Source organism: Lagopus muta, chromosome 3, assembly GCF_023343835.1.
Source record: "Lagopus muta isolate bLagMut1 chromosome 3, bLagMut1 primary, whole genome shotgun sequence".
Lineage (NCBI taxonomy): Eukaryota > Metazoa > Chordata > Aves > Galliformes > Phasianidae > Lagopus > Lagopus muta.
The window spans coordinates 65972052-65983592 of record NC_064435.1 but is presented as its reverse complement, the minus strand read 5'-3'; the positions used below and the strand labels follow the sequence as shown (position 1 = coordinate 65983592).

The 11541-nt window shown below is 38.3% G+C and overlaps 1 protein-coding gene across 4 annotated transcripts in view; it reads left to right on the top strand.

The window, feature by feature from the left end:
• Positions 1 to 1580: 1580 nt before the first annotated feature.
• Positions 1581 to 11541, top strand: part of VSTM2A (V-set and transmembrane domain containing 2A) — a 30636-nt gene continuing 20675 nt past the window's right edge. For 3 of the 4 annotated variants that reach the window (XM_048939716.1, XM_048939717.1, XM_048939719.1), the window contains exons 1-4: positions 1581 to 2097; positions 4447 to 4613; positions 5532 to 5582; positions 8853 to 9189. In XM_048939716.1, coding sequence (XP_048795673.1) covers positions 2019 to 2097; positions 4447 to 4613; positions 5532 to 5582; positions 8853 to 9189 — 634 coding nt within the window. In that variant the 5' untranslated portion in view covers positions 1581 to 2018. The remainder of the gene's footprint in view (positions 2098 to 4446; positions 4614 to 5531; positions 5583 to 8852; positions 9190 to 11541) is intronic. The other variant, XM_048939715.1, reaches the window with a different exon arrangement.

The following is an 11541-nucleotide window of genomic DNA, read 5'->3' as shown; positions in this document are numbered from 1 at the left end:
TCAAAGTCATTGGCTACTTCCAATAATTTAGCTCCTTTAAATACTTATACTTTTCTTTTGGAGGTTTTCTTTGGTTATGAATACATCCATCATGATCTCCTTTAAAGTAATTAGAACTGTGGTAATAGAGAACCTCTAATGCAGCATAATTGTTTTTATATTCAAGAGATCATTTTAATCATTTTAATCATACTTAATTTATTGTAGTCATTTCTAACTCAGAAATATTGCTATGATTATGGTATGACATCCATGGAATAGACCATTACCAAGGGAAAATGTCTTTTTTTCCTATAAATAATGATGAGAACAATGGGAACCACAACATTGTAAAACAAATAAATGTTAAAATGCAGACAGAAGGATTCTTTTTCCATTCAGACAGCATTAATTAGGTAAAAGAGTTATCTGTAGCTATGTCAAACATCATGCTTGCATGCAATCATCTGGAAGGTTGCAGTAAGTAAGAAAAAAGTTGCATCTCATAGCATTGTGGAACCAATGCACTCCCATTGCCAGAAATGACAGAACCTGCCCAGTTCTTCATCCAATAGAAAAACATACTGCCCATGTGGATGAAATTATTTTTAATTTGGTTCTCTCTTTTTGCTTCTTCTCCCTCCCCTCCCCCCCTCCTTATGATTAACAGTTAAAATAAAGTGTTTGGCAGTCTAAATTATTAACATGCATTCTTTTCACATTCATCTTGGTCTCTGCCTTGTGAAGGAATTTGCCAGCTTAGTGCAATAAGCACTTTCTAGATGGCTTTTCACCATAAAAAATATTGTAATTTTAGTCAGAGAACTTCCCTCATCACAGATGTTTTTCAGGTTGTTTCGAACACCTAATACAGTCAAAGTTGGTGTATTGTCTAAATAGTATTAGTATACATCAGTATATAATAGGAATGAGAGATGGAAATATTCATTGGAAGAGAAAGATTCTTTAATACATTGTAAAGATCTGCTTTACTGCAAATATACACATTACTGTGAGTAATCTATAGAACATCAAAATCAGTTTTTACCTGCTTCAATATTTTTTTCACAGAAATCTATATAAATACGTACTAAGCATATTCTTAGTACCATCTTCTTGATGTCTCATTGAAAAAAAGCAATATTTTAATATAATATGCTAGAGCATAGTAATTTGGAGCAGGCAATAGCAAGTGCAGTAAGATAACTGAATAACTATTTTCTTCTCAGACTGTAAGAGAAAGAGATAAATGAGAAAACAGAAACAGCTTAACTCACCAAAAATCAAACCACTGCATTGCCCTCTTAGCCACTGAGTGTTTTGGAATAAAAGACTGAAGATTATATCAGTACGATAGAGGCTCCCTGCTCTCTCTACAGTCAGAAGCTGTAGACTGTGATTAAAAAAAAAAAAGAAAAAAAAAGCATTACACCAGCACTTCAGCCAGCAGCAATCAGAACAGGTAGAGATGTGTACAGAGCAGAGAGAGAGGGAAGGGTTAAAGGCATCATCGCAGCCATTAGAGGGAAAAGTTGAAGCAATACAAGCACAGTAGACTTCTCCCCTCCCCCCCTCACCCCCCCTTCTTTCCCTACTCTCCTCTTCTCAAGCTGGATCAGTGTGTAGGGAGGGTAGTCATCACACCACCCTGAGCAGCAGGAGCTAACGTTGGATGAAGCTGCCAGGTAGCCGAAAAGAGGCACGGAAGGCAGCTGTTACCCACTTTTCAACGTGTACTTTTTTTTTTTTTTTTTTTAATAGTCTGAATCTGGACTTCAAGCAACACAGTGCCTGAGACAGCTCATCTAAACCTCACTGTATTGCAACACTCTCTCTTCCCAAAGAAAAAGACTCCACTGAGTAGCAGAATGCTGCTGGTGTCGCAGCTAGGGCTACAATACAGATCCTTTTTGTAACATTTTTAAAATCTCCTTCTATTCATACATTTAGAGATACATAAATACACTCAGATAGAAAATCTTCCTTTTTTGAGGGCACTTTTGGCTTTTGTTACCCTGATGTGACTTCTTCGTCTTGGAATGATGGGGATCTTTCTAGCTTATGTTGGATTCATTTTTTTTTCAGTTATGTATATCCAGCAAGGACTGTCTACTCAAGGTAAGATCATTTATTGTCAAATACATGTGTGTGTTTCCATGCTAAAGCATAGTGGGGACAGGAGTGGGGAGGGAGGAAGAAGAGGATAAAAAAAAAAAAAAAAAACAGGGAAAACAAACACGATATGTAGGAGATGAAGACACCAAACATCAGGATCAAATTTATCTTAAAAAAAAAAAAAAAAAAAAAAGCTTGTAAATAGGGAAAGAAGAAAAAGTTTCCCCAAAGTGAGAATAAAACAGTCTTCTTTTATTTGATTGGGAAGAAGGAAGTAAGAGGCACCTTACAAAGGAATTAAGGAGTGCTGGTGAATGGTGTTTTCATTTTGCATGTTTTTGCATATACATGTCTGGATAAAATGAACACACAACCATGCATGCATAATTATTGCATTCAGATCAAGTACCGGATAGTTAAATCTACTGCCTCCCTGAAAATATTGCAGTCTTCTTTCGTGTTACGTCCTCTTTCTTCTCCCATTGTACTATGATTCTCAGTGTCAGACCTTCATTTCCATTTGGTGACTATGTGTATTTCTGAAAGAAAAAAAACAAAAAAACAAAAAACAAAAAAAAAAAAAGAGAAAGACAAAATCGACTTCCTTTAAGATCTCCTCCTGCCTTCCCTTTCTCTCTCCATCCCCCCTCTCCTCCCACCTCCCCCCCCCACACACACACACATACACACATACACACGCACACACACACACACACACACACACACACTCCCTTCGTCTTCCTCCCTCCTCGCTGTATGGCGCGCCTTGCATTTCAAGCAGCCCCGGCGCTGCGGGCGCGGGTTGTTTGGGATCGTGAGGGTTGCGGAGCCGCTGTCAGCACCATGGACAGCTCTCCCGGGGCAGCCCCCACGCTGCCCGTTCGCTGACTGCCCGCCGCCCCCTGCCCGCCGCTCTCCGCAGCTCCGCAGCTCCGGGGGGTTGGCGACCCGCGCCGGGTTGTCCCTGGCGATGCGGTAGTGGAGAGCAGGGGTAGCATTCCCCTTCACCTCCCCTCACCGCTCATACGCGTTGACCAGAAGGGGGAAGCAGGCAAAAAGAAAAAGAAAAAAGCAAACTTGCAAGCCCCGAAGATGCAAAATGAAAAGTCCTTTTGCCTGTTTCAGCAGGTGACTAGCAAACGCTGACTGTGGAGCTTGTGTGTGTTGTGCCTGTGTGTGCTGTGTGTGTCTGTGTTTGGGGGTGTGTGGGCAGCACAAGAAGGGACAAGGTAAAATAATAGCTAGTAGTTTTGCTGATGAGTTGTTGTTGACAACCATGAGTATGTATGTGTTTGTGTGGTGGGGGGGAAGTAAAGCTGTTTAAACATATTTCTAAATTAACCCATCAATTCCAGATTAGCTAGGAAGACTGGATAAAGAGACAGCAAGAGGGGAGGAGGCACGAGTAATATTTCCTTTACTTCATAATTTACTCTAGTCAATTTGTAACAATCCATAACAGAAAGCAACACAGCAGACTCTTTACAAAATTTTCTGTTCTTGAAATACACATTTTCTTCACCACACTGTTTGACTGCAATATCCCCCTTGCTTGACCATCACGTTTCATCATGATGCACAATTTTAAAGCGAATTATGTCAAACAATGAGAAGGAAGTCAAAACTGAGGCTAAAAGAAATACTGGACTATGTTGATCAGGATTAGTTTTTAAACCTAGCAGTGGTATATAGAGATGGACAAAGATGAAGGTTAGTTCTATAATGTGCATGCCCATAGTGAGAATTAAAACATGTATTTCTCTTGGTTTGATTACAAAGCAGAGTTTCTCAGAAAGAGTAAGTAACTCAGGTAAAACCTTCAAAGTGGGCACTTTAGCAAGTGGTCATAACCCACCCCTCAGAAGAGAACCTGTTTCAACAGTTGCTCCTGGCAGCCACAGAAGCTTTAACAGTTTACACATTTCTAGTTCAGCCCTCCAAAACACAATAAATCAACCTCTTGTGGGTTTTTTTTTTCCACTTCCAAATTGGTTTTGAACAAAATACCTCAGTGATTCTGGTGAAATACTGCATTCTGCCCAAAGGTATTTGGACCTAATTAAACGAAACTTCACTAGCCCATGTGAGCAAGCAGTGAGGTCTGTAACATTTCCCTTGAGCAGAACTTAGACTGCTAGGAAGATGGATTTGTACATAAGGGAGAAAAGACTTACTTGAGTTTTAGAAGGGTGGGGGGAGATAATGTGTGGGGAAACTGGAAAAACAGAATAGGGAGGGAAAGAGGGTGGGAAAATGGAGAAATTAATAGAGAAAGGGAGAAGAATCTCAAAACGAGAGAATAAACAGTGTGCAGATGGCAGAATCCCAATGCACTACGCATTTGTTTTACAGCAAAATTCACTGAATTTCCCCGAAATGTCACGGCAACTGAAGGGCAGAATGTGGAGATGTCTTGTGCTTTCCAAAGTGGCTCCACTTCGGTGTACCTTGAAATCCAGTGGTGGTTTCTGCGGGCTGCTGAGGACCAAGAGGCTGGAGCTGAGGTGACAGGAACTCAGGTATTGATCCCCTGTCATGGGGTCCCTAAACCACCTGGGAAGAACATCACAAGAATGGATAGAATGGAGGGACAGAAAGGCGGAGGAAGCAGAGGGAGGTTCCATGTCTTCTCAGGCACTTAATTTCAATTCGTGAAATAACAGTGCAGGAACCTGCAGAGAAAAATGCCCATCTCAAGTGATGGCATCTTTGGTGCCTGCCACTATAAGTGGCAGCTAGGGACATTCATGAAACCACATGGATTTCCAAACTCTGTTTTGTTTTTGTTTTGTTTTGTTTTGTTTTCCTTATTATTTTTTTGTTCTTATTTTATTTTATTTTATTTTATTTTATTTTATTTTATTTTATTTTATTTTCTTCCCTCTAGATTCCCTTCGGAAGGGCAGTTGTTCAGAGACTGCCTCTTGTGAGAATTTTTTATTTCCCAAATAGCAAACTTCTACATGGCTCTCCAATTTACAGCTAGTGCAGCAGAACTGTAGAAGGGCACATTCTTTTTCCTTCTTTTTTTTTTTTTTTTTTTTTTTTTTTTTTTTTCTTTAGAGGGTAGAGTGAGTGAAAGCCATATAATGCCCCATACAAGCAAAAAATCCATACAACATTGCAATTTCATCCCTCCGAGAGAGACAGAAAGGAGCCTTGTCCAAACACCATCCCCTGGGGGACCCTCCCTACTGCCATTTCCGCATCGCTCAGGGCTTCAGCCGACCCTGAACGACGACGCCACGACGCGGGTGGGTGGCGGCTGGTGGATCTCAGCCTCTGCGGAGGTGGAGATTGGGCTCTGCCCGCTGCGGCCCGCAGGTGGCAGACGCGCTGCGCCGCTGCCCTACTACACGGCAGCTCCACGGCGGGGAGCCGGGCGGCCGCGGCGGTGCGGGGGCCGGAGACCTACGGCGACGCTCCTTTCCCTGCAGGTGGAGCTCCTGCCCGAACGGGACCTGGAGAGCGACGGCACGAAGATAAGCGTAAGTGGTGCCCCCAGCCCGCTGTTCGGGCGACTGCTTCCTAACTCAGAGCCGAGTTGGCCGCTGCCGGCAAGCGTTAGGGAGTCTGCTCCCCTGGGGACCCTTGGGTATGAGGGTGCCTGCAGGAGAAGCCCTAGCGGTAGAGCTTTGGTAGAACCTGTTTCCACAACGCGAAGCAGACAGCCTTTGCCCATCGTGCTGTTTCTTGATTGCATTTATCTCTGGATACTCTTGAGTTTGATTTAGCCCTCCTAAGCTATTTTTGGGGCTCACTCACTCTGAGGGCAACACATCCCCACTGGGAGTAAAGCCTGCTGAGAGAGAGGTCTTGCAAATGAATCTCTTTTTGAGGAAAGAGGGGTACTGACACTATTTACTGTTTTGATATTAAACCAAAATATGTCAATAAAACTATGATCAACTTTGCTGCAACCCTTGTCCAGGACACAGATACAAGGGCCTTCCTCAACATACCCATTTCCCAAGTCACAAAATTGGCTCCTTGACCTTAGAAGAGTTCAAAATCTTCGTGTGGCAACCCAAGATAAGTACCGTGGTGGGGTCATGCTCACTGCAGTGAAAAGACACAAATACTTAGTAAATACTGAAACAAGAATACTTCTTTGAAGCCCAAAGGATTTTTCCCTTTCTCAGGCACAATCTCTTAAGGAATGTAGTCAAGGTTCTAATTCCAGTAAAACTTGCAACAGATACAGTCAGATAATTTCCATTAAATCCTTCGTTTTTCTACTCTTCCATGCCCATGAACAGACAGCCTAGTAACTGCATCAAGTCTAAGTGCATCTAGATATAACTGAAGGGCATTTGTAAAATTGAATACGTACATTTTTGCATATATGCTATACATATTCTAGCATTACTTCAATTTTCTATGGTATTTCTCACCACAATCAATATTTGTGTCATGGATCATATCTTCAGCTACATTTGTAGACCAAATTACAAACAAGGTCTACATGCAGCCTTTGGATACTATTTTCCTAGATTTCGTGCTAGCAGCCGATTTATTCCGTATCGTAGCCAATGTATTCAAAATCTGCATAGTAATCAAGAAGGTCTGTAACACAGTATAGCTGGTAAAGCTTTACCATCTTTCAAGTTAAATCTCTCTTTTAGTATGTATGGTAATAATTTAGGATGGGGTATTTATACAATGTTTTTTTTAAGCTTGCATAATACATTAGGGTGACAGACAAAATACACTTGGCAAATGTAGACTTTTTTTTTCTTGATAGCATAAAAATACTACCCATGAAGGAAAGTATCTTCATGAAGAGGAAAGTAAATTTTCAAGTACATTAATTCTTAAAAGAGACAGTAAAATCTATGTACTGATTTTTTAAACGGTACTGAAGTACGCCACTTATGATAGTTTTAAGTGAGATAATTTCTAAATTTCTAAATGACTAAGCTGAACGCTCAAACTTCCAGAGTCAGACCAGAGGAGAAGACAGCCTTTCTCTTGAAATGTGACAATTTTAGGCCTCATAACAGTTGGAAGACCATGGAGCAGTTTGCCAATTTTGGCTGGACTGTTCTACCCCACTCACTGTGTAGTCTGGATTTAGTGCCTTTTGACTTCCATCTGTTCATTTTGATGAAAAATGGATTGCATGGGCAATATTTCCTGGCAACAATACTGTCATAATAGCTGTGAATTAGTGGGCCACCTATGCTCATGCCAATTTTTATGAACACATCATGCAGACTTTTGTTCATGGCTGATGAATGTGCATAGCTAATGGTGGTGATTACGTTGAAAAATAGTGTTTTGTAGATGAAAATACCCTCCATGAAATAGTTTTATTGTGTTTTTTGTAGTTGTTGTTGTTTCCTTGGAAGTATTTTGGAGGCATTGTTTTTGAGGAGACCTACATGTGTAATTAATGTTGCATATGTTATGCTTGAAAGAATGCAGTCCATATGTTCAACTCAGTCAATTATAAATTCAGACCTGAAAACACCACAGTTTCCAGCTTGCAGTTATAAAGACCATTCAGAGTCTTAAAGCTATAATGTATTCATAAGTATTCATCTTCTGTTTGTCAAGCAGGCAGAATAAGTATGTTGCCAGCATTAGTGACTATGGTAAACCAAGTTATCAGAAGTAATGTGTTGAATAATCATCAATAACACATGTCTAGTTTTAATCTAACGGTTGCCCATTTCTGTTATCTGTTACATATTCATTACCTTGAATTTTCTCCACTGCCTGTTATTGATATTATTGCAATAACACGTGGATGCATGTTTTTATGAGTGTGGTATTAAAGTGGTGCTCGTTCCTACTGAATCTCTCTAAACTGGCTTCCAGTGGGTTAATAGATATTAATCCAGACAGAAGAGCCAATTAATTAAATAAATTCTCTGAGGTGATGAACATACAGAAAAGAACCTGTGTTACCTTTCTTAATGCATCTTAATATCTATCAGACATTCCTGGATGCATAGTTTTTTGAGGCATTCTTTAATTACTTGGGACAAAAATTTGTTATATTAACTTCAGATATTAGAAACAATTAAAGATAAATCAGAATTCTGATTTTAGCTTCTTTTAACATGATCTTGAATACATGCTCCTTTCTATTGTTAAATAACGGAAACGATATATGACTTCTAGTAAGTATACAAGTTAAATAAATGAGACAAAGGAAACTACCTGACAAAAGATTTCTTGTTATGGTTATTAAAGACCATATGTTTGGACACACCAAAGAGGTAAATTGAATTCCAAAAGTGCAGTCTCAACGAAATGAGTACTACAAGCTAATCTAATTAATAGTTATTAAAGAAGTTTAAATAGCTTTAAATATTGGCAAATATCTCCAACAGAATTGTAAACGCAGTAGTTTAAAAGCTGAATTATTCAGTACAGCCAACTAACTGAAAAGGTTTAACCAACAAAATACACAGATTTTATGTGAGAAAGCTCATTAAGAATGCTTATGATCTGAAGAAACTAATTGGAATGAATATGGTATTTTGAGTTGTTTGTCCAAGTCCAATTAACATTTCAGTGTAAACCATCTAAACAGTTTGGAAAAGGAGATGTCAGACAGCCTTCTAGATATAAATAATCAAACTCATCTTTGATGTAGCTTCCCTGCAGTAAGCACAATTACACCACTGATTAACTTGGCATATGATCTTCTCTGGGCAGTCTCTGTATCAGTATAGTCTTCCTAGTGAAAAAATAATAACTGATGCCATGTTTTTCTGTTTTGTTTTGTTTTCCTTGAAAATTTGTAGACAGTGAAAGTACAAGGGAATGACATCTCCCACAAGCTGCAGATTTCAAAAGTAAGGAAAAAAGATGAAGGCTTGTATGAGTGCAGGGTGACTGATGCCAACTATGGAGACCTTCAGGAATACAAGGCCCAAGCATATCTCAAGGTCAATGCTAACAGCCACTCTCGGCGAATGCAGGCCTTTGAGGCATCTCCAATGTGGCTGCAAGACATGAAACCTCGTAAAAACATCTCAGCAGCTATTCCAAGTAGCATCCATAATCCTGCCAATCAACGTGTGCGTGCCACCTCCAGTCCTGAAGCAGCAGCCAAAATCCCCAAACAAAGTCCACAATCAGGTATGGTAAAGCATTTTCAGCATTTCATTTGATTGCTTACCAGCATGTAAAAGGAAGCTAACTCAACAAGGTAACCAGTTGTGGCTAGAAGCCTGGTGCTCTTTTATTCCTCCATCTTTCCAGCCCTGTCTCTCCTACTTTCTCCTTAGTTCCCAATAGCTGAAAAATCAGCTTCTGGGAAGAAAACTCTAGAAACCCAAATTCCTATTTTTGGGGTTCATCCATGCCAGCTTCATTCGTCTAATATTAGATCTCTAATCAAAGCTTAGTTTTTCCTATTGTGAATGGAGAGAGAAGCATGTCAATGAGCAGTTCATCTCATTTTAAGATGACTATTTGCTATAAATGAAATAAAACACGTTTCTTCCTAGCATAACATGGACCAGTCACTTAACTTTTAATTCTCTAACTTTTGGTGTAATTTATCAGTCCTATTTTCAAAATGAACTAAACTTCTAAATATGAGCAGGTTTTAGACATCATAAATTATCAAAGTTTTTCTATAGATCAATCTATGCAAATTTTAAAGTTTCTGGGTTACTTCTATTTACACTGAGGGCCCAGTTTAACAAGGAGATCACAGCCTAGCTTAAAATACATAATTAAGCTAATTTCATTTGTTTTATTGTATCATTTTAGTGTTAGCAAATTATATGTTATCAACATCAAAACTACGAATATAACAAATTTCATAGCACATCTGTTATGAAATCAATTTCATCTCACAGACATAGTCTTAAAAAAACCGTTTCAATAAGGAAAATATATTTCATTTACAGAGGGGAGCAATCTGATTATTATTAAAAAAGGTGATGCACATATACATTTATTGTATATTTTTATTTACTGATTGATTGAAAACTTACCTTTATTCCCCTTTCCATGAAATTGAGCCACTTTAATTTTTATCTCTTTAAAAAAAAAAATTATTAGCTTTTTGAAGCAAAGAAATGTTTCAACTGATAGAAAATCATCATTCTACTACCACTTTCCTTTCATATAAATGTATATCATGCTTATTTTCCATTGGACTCATGCATTTCCAGTAGCAGACTTGTCCATAAAATGAAAAATCTAGTTTCTGTTTAACTCTGTGTGAAATTGATTAAAGCAGTCACAAGTTTATGAATTGTATTGCTATAGATTACACCATTCTGGGGCCAAAGTGTGTTCAAAACAGTTAATCCATTAAATCATTTCAGATATATAGTTGTATATGTAATGTTGTTTATGCTTTTAGCACAACAAATATATTGCATAATCAGCGGGCATTTGTTACTTGAAAGCCAGTAAGGTATTTTCTGGAAAGTTCCTGGTAAAAACCTGACAAAAAATTTCTCTGTTACCTTTTCCTTGAACATAGGTTTTTGTGGATCTTGTACTGCCAATCCCAAACATACGTAATTCAAAAATTAAACATATTAAAATACAATTAACTTCTTAATTCATTTACTGAAGAAACAAGGGGTAGACCAGGAATCCGTATTTGGCATAATTTCAATATAAAGGTCACTCACTACGCAGTAATTACTGGTGATACTTTTGATGAATGTCAGCCTAACTTTTGAGAATGGAGATTGAGTTTACTTTTCTTGATTATATTTAGTCCTGATTTTCCATCCATGGTGCATTCTACATTTCTCTGCATTTCACAGTTACTCTATGCAGATAGAAATATCCAAAAAGCACAAGGCAGTGGGAGACTTAACTCTATGGAATTTCAAGACTGAGGAAGGCAAGATTTCAGTTGTGAGACTTCAGAATAACAAAAAGGAGATGACAAAGTTAGGACGGAATAGTCTTTCTTTATATATTGTCTAATCAACAAAATCTCCTTATACCATCAAATGAGAAACTCTTCTTCAGCATCATGCTAACCGTACATTTAAGCATAAAATAATTGTATGATTACATTTCATGTAAGCAATACATCCATCCAACATACCACACAGAAATAAGATTAAATTGAAATTTATCATTATTAGCCAGACGTTTGTGTTTGAAAAGCTTAATGGCTGACTGAGATGTGTTTATTAATGTTAACTAATACACTGACTTCAGTAATACTGTTTAAAGCACTCCTAATTGTAGGCAATTGTATTAAATATTGTCCAGTGTTAGAGAGCTAGTAGATATTTATTGGCAAGCAGTAAATTTTATTGTCATGTTCACAGACTATCTCAAACAAAAAGCAAGAAAACAAACAAAGAAAAAAAACACCTTAAACAGCAGGGGGAAATATGACACTGAAAATACTGGGAAAAAAATATTAAACTATTTCTTAAGAACTCAGTGACTAATTCAGGAAAGACTGGCTTTGATCATACAAATATTTTGAATTTATTTGTGATA